Below are 19,240 nucleotides of genomic sequence, written 5' to 3'. Positions count from 1 at the left end.
TATATATATATATATATATAATTGATTTCAGTTAACTCTAAAAGTATTAAATTTTAAAAAAGTTTAAAAATAAAAAGGTTTTTAAATATAATTGAATTTTTCTTTTTTTTTTCAGTTAACTGAAATTATAAAAAAGTTACTTTAATAACTAAACAATTTTATTGTATTTCTAATTACATTTTCATCATTTTTAAGTGTTGAAATGTTAAAATCAGGAGAATTATACTTTGTGGCTTCTGTAGGATGTATATTACATTTTTTAAATTATATTTTAAGATAATTTAGTGTTATTTGTGTTTTTAATACAATAAACAAGTAAATATTTTTCTTATTTTTGATAGTAAGTTTATGATTGCATTTAACTCTGAAAGTAAAAGTATACTTTATAATTACATTTTGTTTGTTAAATATTTTTAATAAGATTTTTTTGATCAAATATTAAGTATTAAATCTTACTTCATTTTTTTTCTTAACTGACTGCTAGCTAACTTCTTTTTTTAGGCCACATTTTCCAAATCCAGCTTTTTCTCCAAAAAGTGAAAAGGTCACCACGAGTACACTGTAAACTCCAATCTAGCTGAAGGTTGATCAAGGCCACATCTTTATTCATGTGCTAAATATTTCATCACAGATGAATCATAGGTCGAAGAAGTTTAATTAATCAAGATTTCAAGTAGTCAAAAGTGCCTCTAATTGAAGAATCGCCTTCATACGTCACACACGGACTGAACCCACTCTCAAAACCCAGTCGCTTTGCGTATAGTGATGCCTCGTCTCTTGCCTTCATGATCAAATTGAAGCATATTCAGTGCTCTGAATGAGACTGACAACCGTATTCCCCTGCTGTGTGAACACAGCCACAGAGATTTAGAGGAAAAGGAGGATGTGGGAGAGAGTATCGGAGAAAAGATGGAGAGAGAGAGACGTGTGGGGGAGAGGAGGAGGAGGAAGAAAAGAAAAACAGGCAGCATTTTAATTGCTTTTTAAAAAAAGTGCAGATGAAAAACAGTGTTTGCCTGGAGGGGCATGGTGAAATTCTAGCTGGAAGAATTGCAAGACCATATGAGAAAGGACGACCGCAGGCGCTACAGGGAGATGAGTATTGGTTTTTTATAAAGCATTTTGCATCGATTTCCAAAGGGGGGAAAAAGAGAGAGAGAGAGGAAAAACAAGAGCTTTAGAAAGTGCATAAGGTGACGACTATAGAGTAGACTTGCGTGGAAGAGTGTATGAATTACATCGTGCATTAAAGAAAGAAACGGTCTGTAAATGCATGCACCTGGCAGAGCTCAGTGAACTGTGTTTGTGTTTGCAAATCACTTCCTTATGCAGAGTCAATAGGCGACGTTCGACAATAAACGCCTTTATACCCCGGCTGTTGTTCGTTATGCAGGCTTTGACAAGCAGTCGGCCTAATTTCTTTGCGCTTATGAGAGCCGTCAGCTGATCCAGGAACTGTAGCGATGATTAAAGAGGAGATTGCATCAGAGCGGCGATGGCGCTGTCGCTCGGCTAGGAACGGAAGGAAATGCTGATCGTATCAAGAGTTCATAAAGAGAACTGAAGTGCATGCAGAAAGATGAAGGTATTTCCAGGTGTGTAAGCTGAGCCGCTGAATGAGGCATTTGTGCTGTATAATAGATTTAGCATTGAAATGTTGTGTATCGTGCATTGAAAGCGGTTATGAGACGTTAGAATCTGAAGTTTTAGAATTAGTAGATTAGTGGAGGAATGTATTAGAGACATCTGCACTTTTTGTCTAGTGATGGACACAAACTGTTCCAAAACCTAGTGAGCTGCCTTTATAGGGAGCATCCCAACAAATCATTGAACATCAAAAGTGACTGATTTGATTTTTTTTTTTATTGTATTCTAATGGGCATTAAAATAAGTATGAATTTTTTTTAATTTAACACATTTTTTTCTTTTTTTATGATTGCAGTTAACTCTGAAATTGTACAAATAAAAAATAAAAAAATAAAAAAATATCTTCTTTTTTTTTATTCCTATGACTTCAGAGTTAACAGACTCCTGCCTAACTTTTTCTAAGTTTTCCTAAATCAGCTTTTTCTCAAAAAGTGAAAAAATAGGTTTAAAAATATGGTAGATTGGGAGAATAACATATCATAATGTATTAAGAGCTCCATTCCGAAACCTAGTGAGCCGCCTACATAGGGAGCATCCCAGCAAATTATGGAACCTCATAAGTGACTGATTTGATTTGTTTTTTAATGATTTCAGTTAACACTGAAACTATACAAATAAAAAATATCTAATTTTTTTTTCTTATGATTTCAGAGTTAACATACTCCTGGCTAACTTGTTGTGTTAGGCCAAGTTTTCCTAAACCAGCTTTTTCTCAAAAAGTGAAAAATAGGTTAAAAATGGTAGATTGGGAGAAGAATGTATTATAATGTATTAGGAGTGTTTGCTCTGTTCCAAAACCTAGTGAGCTGCCTACGTAGTGAGCATCCCAACAAATCATGGAACCTCACAAGTGACTGATTTTATTTTTAATTTTTTTTATTGTACTCTAATAGTCATCAAAATAAATGATTTTTTTACATTTAACAAAAAATATTTTTTTTCTTTTTTATGATTGCAGTTAACTCTGAAATTATAAAAATTAAAAATATTTATTTATTTATTTATTTATTCATTCATTCATTCATTCATTCATATGATTTCAGAGTTAGCAGACTAACTTATGTTAGGCCAAGTTGTCCTAAATCAACTTTTTGATTTTTTTGTTTTTTTGAATTTTTACTGTACTCTAATAATAAGCAACAAAATACACAGCAAATGGGTAAAATATTACATTTCTAATCACCTAACTATTTTATCAGTATTTTTCAGTTCTCAAAGACATTCAAGTTTATTTAGAATCAGGATTTCTCACATTGTCTTGAATTTAGCATTTCACTGATCAGGTTGTAATGTGTTCTGGGATTGCAAGTTAAAAAATGATCTGGCCTAGACACTTCAATTACACTTTAAATGCCCCATTGTAATTAAATAACAAAATATCAAAGCAAATGCAGCTGAATTATGGTCCTGTTCCACTAATTCTAGACAAACACACAGTGCCAAAATACTGTCTGTTTAAATCTGTTGTTTTGTCTTTTTAAATATGCTTAAAAATAAAGTTATTTATTGGCATCAATGGTTCCATGAAGAACATCCATGGAAACTTTCCATTCCATAAAATAAGAAGTTTCTTTAGATTATTAAAATGATCTTCTCAATAACAAAAAATGTTGCTTTTAAAATTTGATCACTGAAAGGTTTGCAAAATGGAGTGCTTATGCGGTCTGTCATTCAAATAAATGACATAAAATTGTCGAAAATACATTAAGATATTTTTTTGTGTGATGTAAAGTTGTTTAGAGGAGACTGTAACTAGGAAAAGCACAGTCAACACAGTTTTATCCTCATGTTTGGAAACTTTTAACTGCAAACAGTCTATACTAGTGTTTGCTAAGTTAATCGCTATGACTCATAATGACTGTCTAGTTTATATATGCAAATCATCTGAAGGCTTTTATGCGACTCTCCTGCTTTATGACATCTTGTGGGAGTTATTAATTGGCATGTGACGGTTGAGATGATGAACCGGAGCTGCGGTGTATTCATCTCACAGCAAAGAAGGACTTGAAACGCTTTTCTCAGCCACTCAAATCCGCCTAAAGCCTCTTGTTTCAGAAGCGAGCGTTAATGCGTTTTTGGCCGGCCACTAATAAAATTGAAAAATAAATGCTAATTGTTTCATGCATTTAAAGGAGGCTGGCCTCACTCCATTAACTGTGAGTGTGTGTGTGTGTGTGTGTGTGTGTTTTAATTTTCAGGATCAGCCGGCTGTTTAACGGAACCGAGCCCATCGTTCTGGACAGTTTAAAGCAGCATTACTTCATTGACAGGGACGGAGAGATTTTCCGCTATATTCTCAGTTTCCTGCGAACCTGCAAACTGCTGCTGCCGGATGACTTTAAGGTAACGGCTTACTCTGTTTGAAGCTTGTTCTTCAGTGGCTGTTTGGAGTAGAATGCATGTAGTGTACATATGTAGTGCACACTCTATAGTGCGTACAATTAAACAAAATAGTGTGTGATGCAGCATGCAGCAAGTCATGATAAATATGTGAAAAGTGTAGCATGCTGCATTGTTGTCACGTGACCTCATTGGCAGTTTTATTATAATTGAGAAACTATTATAGATTTTATTAATATTTTAATTACATTTTTGTTTTTATATTTTCAGTTTACATTTTTTTAAGGTATTAGTAATTTTGTTGTGTTTTTGTGATTTTTGTTAGTTTTTTTTATGGTTTTTATTCATTTTATTTTATTTAATTTTTAGTTTGACTTATTTTTGGTACGTCAAGTTAAACTCAGTGTTATCTTAGTATTATTGAGATAGTATTTATACTATTTATTTACACTATATTTATACTATTTATTCGCATTTTAAATTTGTATATTTTCTTTATTATATTATATATTTTTAATTTTTTAATTGAATTTTTTATTTTAGGTTTCAATTTTCAGTTCTTTTTTTTTAGTTTTAGTTATTTTAGTACATCAAGTTAATATGAATGAAAATGAGAAATGGTAGCTAGTTTTAATGTTTGATTTTATTTCAGTTAACATTTATTTTATTTCAAATAACAGAAATAGTTTAATTTTAGTGAACTATAATAAACTGTAGTTTATTATAATGAGAAATGTTGCCTTGGAAACTAGGTGAAATAAAATACGTTTTTTTTTTTTCAAGTAACACATTTTTTTATGGTTTTAGTTTTAGTTAATTATAAAAATAACAGAAATAGTTTAATTTTAGTGAACTATAATAAACTGTAGTTTATTATAATGAGAAATGTTGCCTTGGAAAAAAAAAAATAAGTATTTTTTTTTCAAGTAACACATTTTTTTATGGTTTTAGTTTTAGTTAATTATAATTAAAAAAAAACTGCTCATTACATTTCATTAATTTAGCAAGTACCATTCAGTTATCATCTTGAAAATAAATAGATTATTTGGATTTTAAATAAATTATTAGCAATTTATTCCACTTTTAAATGTTAGGAAGTTGTTGATGCATTGCATATTGGGATACACTATACATTCCTCCATTTGATCTCCATGTAATCTCATTGCTATCCAAGAGAAATGAAAGAAATCTCATATGTGATTTGTATTTCCTGTAAAACTGCTCTTGTTTATATACTTCACACACTGGCCAAGTTGTGCTGAATGAGAAAACTGACAGTAGAAGAAGACAGTTTATGCTAATGTCCGCTGTAGCGCCCCTTGTGGTAATACTGAGAATGCAGTGCGTTGCAAGCTGCAGATGAATTTCGGGTTGCATTAATGCACAAAATTCAACTTCTGTTCACATACTTGCAATAACAGCTCTTTCGAGTAATTCTGAGTTTTGGTTTTAACCATCATGACAAGCGGTGAATGCTAGGACATATTGTTGGTCGTTTGATTTGTAGTCCTGTTGTATTTGGTAGCTCCGCCCATAGTGCAAAATTACTGGTCGAAAATCCACAAAGATTTATATTAAGTATCAGATATGTTCTAATTGGCTAAGATTGTGTCACATTGCACAGTTTTCATGTAGGCGTGTATCTAGACCACAAAAATGACATTAACTTATACATGAATATATATATATATATTTATGGCTGATTTATCCTCATGAATAAACTTACTTTTATGTCTTTTAAATCTTGATCTGGATTCACTTTTGTTTTCCTCTCGTGAGTCGGACAAAGAGCCCAGTTTAGACTGGTTTGATCTGCTGATCAGCATGTGTGAAATCAGACAGAAATGCGAACGGCAGCCGGCGGTGTTAAGCGTGTCTTTATCTGTGAGGCATTGTGACTGTCATGGCCCGCGGTGGCGTACGTTTCACTAAATCAGTGTGAACGTGGAGCTAAAGCCGAATATGTTTTGCATCTCTCAGTGAAAAAAGCATAATTTGTACCAGAGATTATCAGTTGCTAAGCTGCTCGAGTAAATAAAGCATGATGCTGCTGGTGTTTGACTTTTAATGTCATTTCTCAAAGTTTTGTGACAATTTTAATGACTGATCTTTTGATTTTAGTATAGCATGCACTGATGATTCGTTCATAATAAATCCAGTGAGTAAGACCGTAAAGATTTACTTTTGATTCCAAGGTTTGTGTCACGTAGGATCTGACCTCTACATCAGCATGTGTTTGACAAAATCAAAGAGAAATGGTCATCTCTTATACAGTACGTATTAGATGGAGACGGGGGAATATCTCTGCCTTTCTCTCTCTCTCTGTCTGTCTGTGAGATGTTGTCTTGCCGGTGGGCAACAGAATAAGATCATTATTTTGGATCACAACAGGCCTGTCGGATCGCCTGAACATGGGAATTCAGGCTAGCGAATCGTCTGTCTTTCTATCTGCTCGCTTTCTTTCTTCACCTCTCTTGTATCTGGCTCTTCGTCATGTCGGTTGCATGAGGCTCAACTATAAGAGGAGCTTTAGAGAACGAGTCCTGTTAAAAACAGGGACCCAGGCGCATCTTTTAATACCTCAGCGTTCCCTCCAGCACTGATGCACCGCATGCATTTTGTCATCAGCACTGTGAAGGACAAAAGAAAAGAAAAAAGACACGGTCAAAAAGAAAAGAGCAGCTAAATATCCACATATGGAGGTTAGAAGCATGTTCAGACCAAAGTTATATATATATTCATAAACATTTTTTCACCTATAATGGTCACTTATTGTGACAAATGTTTTCAAACAATCAAAAAATATTTTGTAAAACTTATATTGCATGCATTTTATATGTTCTGCTTGTTCACTGCTTGTCTTGTTTTCAAGTGCAAATATCTAAATATTCTTAAATCAAGATGCATTTACTTAAAACGTAAAATACAAGATATTAAAATAAAATATATTATTCATTACAAAATAATTATTTTGTATATTCAAAGTTTTTATAACTTATATTGCATGCATTTTAAACATATTTCTGCTGATTCAGTGCAAAAAAAATATTTTTTGTTTTGTTTTGTTTTCCACTACAAATATCTACATTTATTCAAAAAATGTATTTACATAAGATATTAAGTCTTTTTTTCTGAAAACAATTATCATAATTAAATGAATTTAAGCTTAAAAGATGAAAACATATTTACCAATGAGGTATGAAATATAAACTTAATTCAAAAGGAAAACAATATTATTTTTCTGACACCACTGACAGATTTTGTTTCTTTTTTCATTTCCTTCTCAAGTAAATGTATCTTGAATCAAGAATACTTAGATATTTGTACTGGAAAACAAGACAAAAATACACTGTAAAAAAAACAGATGCTGCTTTAAACTTTTAAGTTAAATCAAATTGGCTGTAAAAGTAATTTAAACTTAAATTGTATTAAATTGCATTGTCTTGTAAGTTCAATCTTCTGTAATTTAAAAAATGAAGTTGATTTTTTTTAAATTATTTTGAGAAGTTACAGTAATAAAAAAACATGTTGCCATAATTATTGATTATAAGAAAATCATTTTTTGCAGTGTTTTCGTGCTGAAATGTGCAATTATTTTTATAGTGTTTTCACATTGTTTCACAGCAGCTTTACAAAAAAAATCATGATGTTAATGTTTATAATATTTTCATCTTTGTGCCTTATAGTCGCATTTTGCAGATTAGAACTGGGCAATAATATAGTTACGATATAAACAATCAAGATTTGCTATATTATCACTTTATGTGAGTATACTGTATATGAAGTTGAAGTCAAACACACTTATATATCCAAGAGCTGAGCGATAATGTAGTTTAACACAATCACGCTGTCAAAATGCAGAGAAGCTGTGTGTACAATTACTCATGCAGTTTAGTTACCATTCAGGCTGTGTGCACTTCATGACTGTTCATATCAATCTTCATGCAGATTACTCTGCAGACGTTGCACACAAAGCTGTATCCTCAGTTGAACTCCAACATTTTCCTCCCTCATGCACACCTCAGCTCCTCCCGCTCGGTGATGGAGAGTGGAGGAAGAATAGTACCATCTGGACTTGTGGGAAATTAAGGGAAAACTGAAAGGGGCAAAAAACCCCTGGCAAGACATCCCCGAGAGGAAGAGAGCGAGCGTTTGGCAGTCTGCTGTTGTCTGCCTGGATAAAGAAACGCTGAAGCCTGGAGGTCCGTCACTGACGGGCTCCAACGAGCACATGAGATCCTGCCAAACGTCTTGACTGTTGCCCCGCGGGCAGCGCTGATACCCCTCGGAGCAAAACATGCCACCCTGCACCCCAATCGCACTGCTTTTTAAAGATTCATTCACTTATTGCCTTTTATTTATGTATTTACTTGTTTTGTTGCTTTATTAGCAGCTTTTGCAGTAAAAGCATAAAAATGGCTCATTAAATATTAAACTTCAGTGTGCAACTTTCCTGCAGTGTTGCTTGGGGAAACACCACTCTTATGTTATTTAGACAGTGTAAACACGTAGACATGGGCAAAAAGAAAAGAGCAATATCCACGTATGGAGGTTAGAAACGTGTATTATATACATTAGTAACATTTTTCCCTTATGATGTCCACTTACAATGTTTTCAGACCATCTAAAATTATTTTTTAAACTTATTTTAAACATTTTCTGCTTGTTCATTGCAAAAAAAAGTACAAAAAAAATAAAAAAATAAAAATATATATATGTATATACAATATATATACAGCAGTTGTGCTGTTGTGCCAATATATAATGGAAAATAAATATATACTAGATTATATCATATATAGTATAAATAACATATATAGTATAAATAAATTATACCTGTATGTGTACTGTATATTTATACTGTATACACATACAGGTATAATATACAGTATAAATATCTAAACATTCTTGAATCAAGATGCATTTACTTAAAAAGTAAAATGACATATGATAATAATAATATTGTTTTCTAAAAAAAAAAAAGTATCAAAATTTAAGAAAAGTGTAAACATCTACTATATATTTATTGTCCATTAAAAAGACAGTTCATTATTCTTTAAAAAAATAATTATTTTTAACCTAAAACTGTAGGATTTGAATGCATTTTGTGTGTATTATATACAGTTAATTTTTTGGGATGTGGCCTGAATCTGTTGTATCATCAGTCTTTGTTGAAATAAATCAAGCAAACTGTTCTTAGGTTTATGCTTAAAACACAAAAACAATTCCTACAAATATTTGAAATATATTAATATACAAGATGTTTTCAAGCGCAGCTGAATTTTCAGCATCATTACTCCAGTCTTCAGTGTCACATGATCGTCAGAAATCATTCTAATATGCTGATTTGCTGCTCAAGAAACATTTCTGATTATTATCAATGTTGAAAACAGTTGTGCTGCCCAATATTTTTGTGGAAACTGTGAAGCATTTTATTTTTCAGGATTCATTGATGAACAGGAAGTTCAAAAGAACAGCATTTATTTGAAATAGAATATTTTGTAACATTATAAATGTCTTTACTGACACTTTTGGTCAATTTAATACATCCTTGCTGAAAAAAAGGGAGTAATTTGACCTCAAACATTTGAATGGTAGTGTGTATAATAAATAAATAAATGATAGATGCATATTCCTCATGTGTGTGTGTGTCTGTGTGTCCAGGACTTCCATCTCCTGTACGAGGAGGCGCGTTATTACCAGCTGATGCCGATGATCAAGGAGCTGGAGCGGTGGAAGCAGGAGCGGGAGCAGAGGCGTCTGGCGCAGCCCTGCGACTGCCTGGTGGTCCGCGTGACCCCTGACCTCGGCGAGCGGATCGCCCTCAGCGGGGAGAAGGTGCTCATCGAGGAGATCTTCCCCGAGACCGGTGACGTCATGTGTAACTCAGTCAACGCTGGCTGGAACCAGGACCCGACCCACGTCATCCGCTTCCCCCTGAACGGCTACTGCAGACTGAACTCGGTGCAGGTAAAGCCATGTGCTGCTCTCATCTGTCTGAGACATCGCTTTATTCCTGCATGTTTAACATCACGCTATCACGGTTCATCTGCTCAGTGGAGGCGTGTTTATTTAATGTGGGCGGAGTTTAGAACATCTGTGTAAATGCTGAAATAAATAATAGTTTGTCATACTGTCTAAATGTTTAGCAACTTGATTATTAAACTAGTTCAGTATCACTGGATTCTGTTCCAAACCCTATCTAGACAGCATTTTTTGGCATCACGGATTTAGCCCTGACGTGAAAGCTGATCTAAATAGTATGAAACAAAATGTCTCATTTAACCAAAATAGTGTTCGAATGTTTATTTTATTTTATTAAAAAATACGGTAAAAATTTGAAATATTATTACAATTTAAAATAAATATTTTCTATGTGAATATATGCTAAAATGTAATTTATTTCTGTGATCAAAGCTGAATTTTCAGCATCATTACTCCAGTCTTCAGTGTCACATGATCTTCAGAAATCATTCTAATATGCTGATTTTCCCAAGAATCATTTCTGATTATTATCAGTGTTGAAAACAGTTGTGCTGCATCATGCTTCATATTTTTGTGGAAACCGTGATGCATTTTATTTTTCAGGATTCTTTGGTGAATAGAAAGTTCAAAAGAACAGCATTTATTTGAAATAGAAATGATTTATAACATTATAAATATATTTTATTATAAATATCTTTACTGTTGCATTACTAATGTAATGCATCCTTGCCAAATAAAAGTAATAATTTCTCTCATAAATAAATACTCTTATTGATTCCAAACTATTTGAACATTAGTGTATGAGCCATCAAAAAAAAAATAATAATAATAAAAATAAAAATAAAATAAATACGGGGAAAAAATAAGGAAAAAGACCCCCCAAAAATACAAAATACATGCACAAAACAGTACTTTCCATATGGCAGGGAACAAAAAAAATCTGGCCAAAATATATTTTAAATATATGCTAAATATTTGTTAAGCATCTCTGCTGAATCAAGGTATTAATTTCTTTCAAAAAAAGAAAGGGAAAAACGTACCGACCCCAAACTTTTGAACAGTAATGTATTTTGCATGCATGGTTAATACAATCCCAGAATGCATTGCTGCTCAGAAGAAAAAATCATAAAAGTAGATGTAGTTAAGAGACGTTTTAACAATAAATGTTTCATTCAGTGCTGAAAAGTATTACTAAAATAGTCAATTACAAATATATTTGAATATATAGAGTTCTGAAAAGCATTCATAAAAATCAAATTATAAATATCAAATTTAAAGCCAACTATTTACCAAATATTTTTGTGTGCATGATGTATTTTTGAGCTGATTAGAGTATCATGTAATTAACTTTGCAGCATGTTATTATCAGACTATTAGACTGAGAGTGTTAGTTGGGTTTCATCAGTTTCATGCGAGTAGTGCTGTTTGAGTGGAGTTGTTAACTTTTGTCTTGCTTTGTTTTCTATGTCTGTCTTTGATTGATAGAACATCTGTAAACATATGCGATCTCTAAAAGGTGACAGAATTTGATTTGGATGCCGATTTGCATGATATAAATCATTATACCACCTATCCACATTAAAGCTGATGGTATATTAATAAAAAGGAGGCTCAAGCTGTATTTCAGACACACACACCTGTCCGCACCTCTCAGGGTGGAGCAAAGCGCGCAACAAAACGCCTTTTCATGTGCAGCCGTATTTTTTCACTCCCTCAAAAACAAAGTGCAAGAGCGAGAAGAAAAGAGAGGCTAGAAAATTAAATGCATAATTTACACGTTTCTTCTTTTTAAGACACAGCGCTTCCCTTTTAAAAAAAGACTCCAACGTAACAACGCCCAGAGCGGTTGAAATACACGTATTGCATTTTTTAATACCATACTTACACTTTCTCAAACAGCCTCAACCCCTTTATGCTTCTTTTATAGATTTCTAAATGGCTTGCAATATAATTAATTGGCTGCATCAACTAACACAACATTTTCTTTCTGCGTTTCCAGTAAGAGCGTGTCCCTTTCTATCTGCCCTCTCTTTGTTTGCTCGCTCGAGCTCTATTTCTTTTCTAAAACTAGTGGGTTTGTGTAAAGCGATGAAGCAGGTCTTTTTGTTTCCGACAGGAGCTCGTTTGTCTGTTTCTGAAGCTGGTAACTTTAACATGCATCTCTTTTAAAAAGCCATGAGAGAGACTCCACTGTTGCTCAGCTAATGATGCAGAGCTCTAATATCCATAAACGTAACATAAACACACAAACAATGGGTAAAACACTCTTGTTTTTGATTTGATTGAACTGTTTTGCTTCTCAGTATACTGATATTCTGCATTTCTCGCCCACTGTATTGAATCATTTGGATCTTTTGACAATGCATTCTGATTGCTTTAGTGATGAAGGATGCATGATTTTGGTGAAATGAGATTAATGCTGCTGTCTGTGTTTTGAAACAGCCGTCATATCTGGAATGTAGTGATGATGTCTTCATGATGTCTGATATCTATTTAGGCAGCTCACTAGGATTTGGAACAGAGCTCACTTTATCACTTAATTAATGCATTGCAAAAACATTTTCATCATTTGTATTTTTGCCTTATTTTCCATTTAAAAAAAAATTTAAAAAAATTTTTTTTAAATAAAATCAGTTTGCGTAAGGAGACAAATTGCTTGTTTTAAGCATAAAACTTATTATGTTGGTAAAAATGTTAGGATTAAAATGAGAAAAAATGGCAATACACTGTTTTTCGAATTTGTAAAATAAAACAAAACAGTTGTCTTTCTACGTCAAAATGTCAGGTTTAATTTAATGAGTTACTTGCCATTTTTTTTTATTATTTGTGAAATTTACGAGCAACTTCTGAGAACAAAATGAAAATGGCATTTGAATAATTTTTTCAGTGTAATGTACTAAAATAAATATTAATAATTCAAACAGTGAAACATGATCATTGAATTACAGTTTTTATTAAGATTTAGAATTTTACGTTTTCTGTTTTCATTTTCATTTTAGTTACATTTTTATTTAATTTGTTCTCTGTGTGTGTGTGTGTGTGTGTGTGTGTGTGTGTGTGTGTCGTTTTTAGTATTTTTTGTTTATGTCTAGTTTTTTTTATTGTTATTTCAGGTTTAGTTTAAAGTTATTTTAGTATATCAAATTAAACTAAATTAAAGTGAAAAATGTTCCCTTTGCAAATAGCTGAATAAAAAGTTTCTTATTTTATTACAGTTAATGTTTATTTTATTACAAGTTATGATTTTTTATGGTTTTCATTTTCGTTTCGGTTTTAGTTGACTATTATAACCCTGAGTTCAAAAACAAGTCTTATTTCAGTTCTTACAATTTTGCTTTTTAACTAAATGTGTTTTGTTTTAAGGATTATGAAGAAAATCTTTTTTTTTGCAGTGTGCTTCTCTAATTCTCTAATTGAGTCGGTGACCTTGTGACCTCTAGAGCGAGTGTTGCTTGTTTCAAATCTCACTTTAGTCTTTTTAGATGGGCAGCACACGGGCAGCCTGGTTGGGCGGATGTAGATGGAAAGGGTGTGTTTTCTGTTTCCTGAAACGTTTTTGAACACTGCACTCCTGTCGGTTGACTCATTGTGTGGATGATACAGTCATCCTGTTTCACTGTACGACACAATACAGCTCTGATCTGGTTACTGGCTGGAAACATCGCTGCAGGCAACTAAACAGCCACACCTCACCTCAGACAGACAGAGGACAGAGCTCATTAAGAGAGTTAAACGAGTTTGTGGGCTTCGTTTTAAGTTTGTGGGCTTTGTCTACATTATATGTGACCAAATGTCCTCAAAATGATTGTAAAACCTGGTTTATAAAAAGAAATATATGCTAAACGGCTCAGAACACCCTAGGGAAAAACAAGTAGCAGACTTTTAAAAAGAGTAGATGTGGAAATTCTTTAAAAGAATACGTGCAAACTAACTGAATGCTTTTGCACACTTAATTGCATGTAAGTTGCAAACAAACTAACAAATTTAAGTTTAAGTTTATATTAATTGCAATTAGTTGCAAAGAGTGCTTTTTTTGTGAAATAGGATTTATATTTTGAATTATGGTTCAAAGCAATGGCGTGCACAGACATTTGTAGTGATACATTAACACTACGGTTAAAATTATTAATGGTGCTTTACATGTACTTTAGTGTTAGTCACCACATCATAATAAGTGTACTTCTTTAAAGCATGACAAAAGATTATTATATGTGATCCTGGAGCACAAAAGCAGTCTTAAGTAGCACAGGTATATTTGTAGCAATAGCCAACAATACATTGTATGGGTCAAAATTATAGATTTTTCTTTTATGCCAAAAATCATTAGGATATTAAGTAAAGATCATGTTCCATGAAGATATTTTGTACATTTCCTACTGTAAATATATCAAAACTTAATTTTTGATTAGTAATATGCATTGCTAAGAACTTCATTTGGACAACTTTAAAGATGATTTTCTCAATATTTAGATTTTTTTGCACCCTCAGATTCCAGATTTTCAAATAGTTGTATCTCGGCCAAATATTGTTGTATCCTAACAAACCATACATCAATAGAACGCTTATTTATTCAGCTTTCAGATGATGTATAAATCTCAATTTCAAAAAATTGACACTTAAGATTGGTTTTGTGCTCCAGGGTCACATATAAAATGATTTAAAGTATACTTCCAAGTAAGTATTTTTAATTTGACATTTGTTATAAAGCAGGGTTATTATACTTATCTAAAACTAAATTTAGAACCATAAAAAAGTTACTTTAAAATAAAAAATAAAATAAAATAAAAAAATCTGCTAGTTACCAAGGCAATATTTCTGATAACTAAAATTAAACCTGCAATTAAAAATATATAGTCATGTATTTAAAAAAAAAGGGAAAAAAAGACAGAAACACTTAACAAAATTAATAAAGCTTTAACTAAAATTGAAATGAAAATATAAAAATAAAAACTTAAACAAAATATTAATAAAAAATAGTACTTAAGTAGCCTTTTGTTTCATTAATATTATATTATCTACAAGTACAGTATTTTTTTTTTTAAATACTTTTAAGATTTGAAGTACACTACAAGTACACATTCAATACAGTTAAGTACATACTAGCTTTATTGTGGCTAGTTTTGCTGTTTTTGCACTATGCTAACTAGTAAAGTTTAGCTTCGGCTTTTAGAAGTGGACTCATTTAGCTTGAAAAAGTGAGAGAAGAAACTAATAAACCAGCTGAGAGTGAAAAATCACAGCAGATGAGTGACACGTCTGGAACTTTAGAACAAGTGAAAGCACCTGCGCTGAGACAGAGAGAGATTGACGGAGTCTGGAGACTGAGAGGACAACAGACCACGCACGTGAACCGCTTCAGAGAGGAAAAACATTTAGCCAACACACACACAGACAGACACACACACACTCACTCACATGCTCATAGTGTCCCACAGCTGAAGCTGTCCGGCTCCGTCCATATCTCACAGTGATGGAGGACCGGGATCAGCACAGACTCTGGTGAACCTCCATCAAACTGACAGACGTGCCACAGATACACGACACAGAGCCGTTCTCACACTCTCACACACACACACACACACACACACACACACAAGAAATCATTCTAATATGCTGATTTGCTGCTCAAGAAACATTTCTGATTATTATCAACGTTGAAAACAGTTGTGCTGCCCAATATTTTTGTGGAAACCGTGTTTATATAACCGCATTTATTTGAAATAGAAATCTTCTGTAATATTGTCTTTACTGTCACTTTTGATCAGTTTAATGTGTCCTTTCTGATAAAAAGTATGAATTTCTTTAAAAAATATTTTACTGACCCCAAACATTTGAATGGTAGTGTACATATCATTGACTTTAATTTATTAATTTATTTAGCAGACACTTTTATCTTATAAACTATTCTACAATTTAAAACAGCTGTTTTCTATGTGAATACATGTTAAAATGTAATTTATTTCTGTGATCAAAGCTGAATTTTCAGCATCATTACTCCAGTCTTCAGTGTCACATGATCTTCAGAAATCATTCTAATATGCTGATTTTCCCAAGAAACATTTCTGATTATTATCAATGTTGAAAACAGTTGTGCTGCCCAATATTTTTGTGGAAACCGTGTTTATATAACAGCATTTATTTGAAATAGAAATCTTCTGTAATATTGTCTTTGCTGTCACTTTTGATCAGTTTAATGTGTCCTTTCTGATAAAAAGTATTAATTTATTTAAAAAATATCTTACTGACCCCAAACATTTGAATGGTAGTGTACATATCATTGACTTTAATTTATTAATTTATTTAGCAGACACTTTTATCTTATAAACTATTCTACACCTGACCTAAACTATTTGGCATTTTCAAATTGACATTGATATTTGGTTCGTTTATGAAACTCTTTACCAGTTTTTAACAAGTTTTACTCTATGTCTGAGGACATTTTCAAAATGTTGCCTTCCCAGGTATAATGAAATAAGTATAAAGAATCATCAAGAATCATAGAATATACGGTCTGTACAGTAGAAAAACCATTACGCCTATGGGATGTCCCCACTTTTCACAAAAACAAACCTGTGTGTGTGTGTGTGTGTGTGTGTGTGTGTGTGTGTGTGTGTGTGTGTGTGTGTGTGTGTCTCTCTCTCTCACCTGTCCTGATCTCGTCTGAGTCTGTCAGGGAGACAAACGTTTGTTCTCGATTGTCTTTGCCAGGAGTCAGACTCACGTGACGCTCCTGTGAGAGATTCCAGGTTCCCGTTGTGTCATTGATGTCATCATGAATCTGATTTTTTTACGTGAGAATAATGTGTGTGATTTAGACTGAATGCAGGCTGCTGTGAAACAGAGCAGGTTCAGATGATTGAGGTTGATGCCAGGCTTGTTTTTAAGCTTCAGATGTCAGTATGTTTGGTTGGTGTGAAAGCAGCTTTCCAAACTCACGTGAACAGCAGAGTCCATCAGAAAATCTGATCCAGGGTTCAGACGGTTCACAGTGCATATGATGCAGTCAGCAGTTCACTTCTGTGAGTCAGGATTGTCAATTCATGATTCATTTGGTTTTTTTTTGTTGCTCATAGTCACTCTTATTATATTATAAAGCCCTTTGTTATGTTATGTTGTTTAGTAAATCTTTAAATATACCACCTTCAGAGAGATTCAAACCATACAGCAAAAAAAAAAAGTTTTTAAATATTTATTTCTAAATTGTAAACATATATTTGCTAAAATGTGTTTAAAAATATATTTATGTAAAAAAAAAAAAAGTGGTATATTTTTGAAAATATTATCTATCTATCTATCTGTCTATCTATCTGTCTGTCTGTCTGTCTGTCTGTCTGTCATTACAATATTACAATAAATGAAAAATTTATTAAACATTATTAGGTCATAAATCAGATTTTGATAGGCTTTTCCATCCACATTTGCATTTATCCTAAACTATATTTTGGCAAATGAAGGTTGAATCTATATATTTTTTAAATATTTTAAATATATATTTCATTTAGATTTACTGTTTACAAAATTTTTCAAATAAATGTTGTTCTTTTGAACTTTCTATTCATCTGTGAATCCTGAAAAATAAAATGTATCACGGTTTCCGCAAAAAATATTGAGCAGCACAACTGTTTTCTACATTGATAATAATCAGACATGTTTCTTGAGCAGCAAATCAGCATATTAGTATGATTTCTGAAGACTGGAATAATGATGCTGACAATTCAGCTTTGATCACAGAAATAAATTACATTTTAACATATTCACATAGAAAACAGCTATTTTAAATTGTAATAATATTTTAGATTTTTACTGTATTCTTGAAGGAAATCTTTTGGATTGACAGTGAGTGTTGTGTGTGTGTTTCAGGTGTTGGAGCGTCTCTTCCAGAAGGGTTTCAGCGTGGCTGCGTCCTGCGGCGGCGGCGTGGACTCGTCTCAGTTCAGCGAGTATGTTCTGTGTCGCGAGGACAGGAGGAGTCAGTCCACAAACACGCCCATCAGGATAAAGCAGGAGCCGCTGGACTAGAGACACGCGCTCAGGCCCTCGGCCCCTCGACACACACACACACACTCTCAGCGTTTATATGGGGAATGTAATCAAACTGCACCAGAAACCCAAAGAACTCCAGCAGGATATGAGCCCCGCCCTGTTCCACCCAAACCACCAATCGGAGGACGTCCTCACGCATACGGAACATAGGCTCCGCCTCTCTGCCAGTGCAGTGTGTGTGTCATTATCTCGTGACAATTGCGGCGCAGTGCTCACGAACAAAAAAAAAACGCCATCGTCAGGGGCCGGGGGTCCATTTTTTTGGATTGTTTTTCATTTCATCCTTGTATCTAAAGACGTTTTTCACTCCTTATAGCACCATGTTGTATGCGGTTAGCAGTACTAGACTGGAGTTTTGTGTTTATTTCTTTTGTGACATGAAGGATGATGGGAGTGGTGTTCTGAAGGCATTACGTTTGAGAGACTTTCCTGGCAGGAAAACGCTATTGCGCCCTCGGGCTGCGTGGCCGAGCAGTCTGGGGTTTAATGCGTTTGCTGCTGAAGGTTTCTTTGTTTAAAGGAGCTGCAAGCAAACGTGGCTATTTCTGAAGCTAGAGCATTAAGCATATCGTTAAACATCTGAAATTTTTATAAGCTCGCCGATGCTTGAATCAAATGAGTTCTGAACTATACGGTACCTATACAAAGAGTTGTGTGTGTCAAGAACAAAATGTAAGGAGCTCGAGGCAAAACATGGGCAGATGAAGACGTATGATTGTGTCTGTACCGTACGTTTGCACTTAAATGTGTCGTGAAAACAAGCCGCCCGCATGTTTAAAGATTCAGTGGAAATAGACTGCAGTTGACAGAATGAGGGTACTAACTATGATGCATTAATTTTTAAACCATCTTTGCGAATGAATAATTGTTATTCATCAGCCCAGTTTTAGTTTGAAGTTGTCCGTTTTCTATTTTGATGTCAAAATGTTGTCGGATGCTGAGTAAACGGTGGATACGTTGTGAAAAAGGTGCTTGATTTCATCAGATGTGTGTGTGATGAATGTGTCCAAATGCTCAACACAGAGAACTAGCATTCCAGAGATGTATTGTTTCTCTGTCTGGAAAAAAATATATATATTGTTTGCAAATATAAATCTTTTGCCATAAATTTTATGTAAAAAATTCTAACCGTTCCCTCAAAGCCAGTTTTTAAATGCATTATTTAGCCTACTAGCTTTAACCCTTCTATTGGCTGAGCATTTTTTTTTTAATTATCATATATATA

At 33.3% G+C, this 19,240-nt stretch overlaps 1 protein-coding gene across 3 annotated transcripts in view; it reads left to right on the top strand.

The window, feature by feature from the left end:
* kctd15b (potassium channel tetramerization domain containing 15b) overlaps window positions 1-19,206 on the top strand; it is a 26,431-nt gene extending 7,225 nt beyond the window's left edge. For all 3 annotated transcript variants that reach the window (XM_016517906.1, XM_016517905.1, XM_016517907.1), the window contains 3 exons: window positions 3,846-3,990; window positions 9,652-9,957; window positions 17,833-19,206. In XM_016517906.1, coding sequence (XP_016373392.1) covers window positions 3,846-3,990; window positions 9,652-9,957; window positions 17,833-17,991 — 610 coding nt within the window. In that variant the 3' untranslated portion in view covers window positions 17,992-19,206. The remainder of the gene's footprint in view (window positions 1-3,845; window positions 3,991-9,651; window positions 9,958-17,832) is intronic.
* Window positions 19,207-19,240: the final 34 nt, after the last annotated feature.

The sequence above is a fragment of the Sinocyclocheilus rhinocerous genome, unplaced genomic scaffold, assembly GCF_001515625.1.
Source record: "Sinocyclocheilus rhinocerous isolate Xijiao unplaced genomic scaffold, SAMN03320098_v1.1 scaffold868, whole genome shotgun sequence".
In the NCBI taxonomy this organism is placed as follows: domain Eukaryota; kingdom Metazoa; phylum Chordata; class Actinopteri; order Cypriniformes; family Cyprinidae; genus Sinocyclocheilus; species Sinocyclocheilus rhinocerous.
This window is presented reverse-complemented; position numbering and strand designations above follow the sequence as displayed.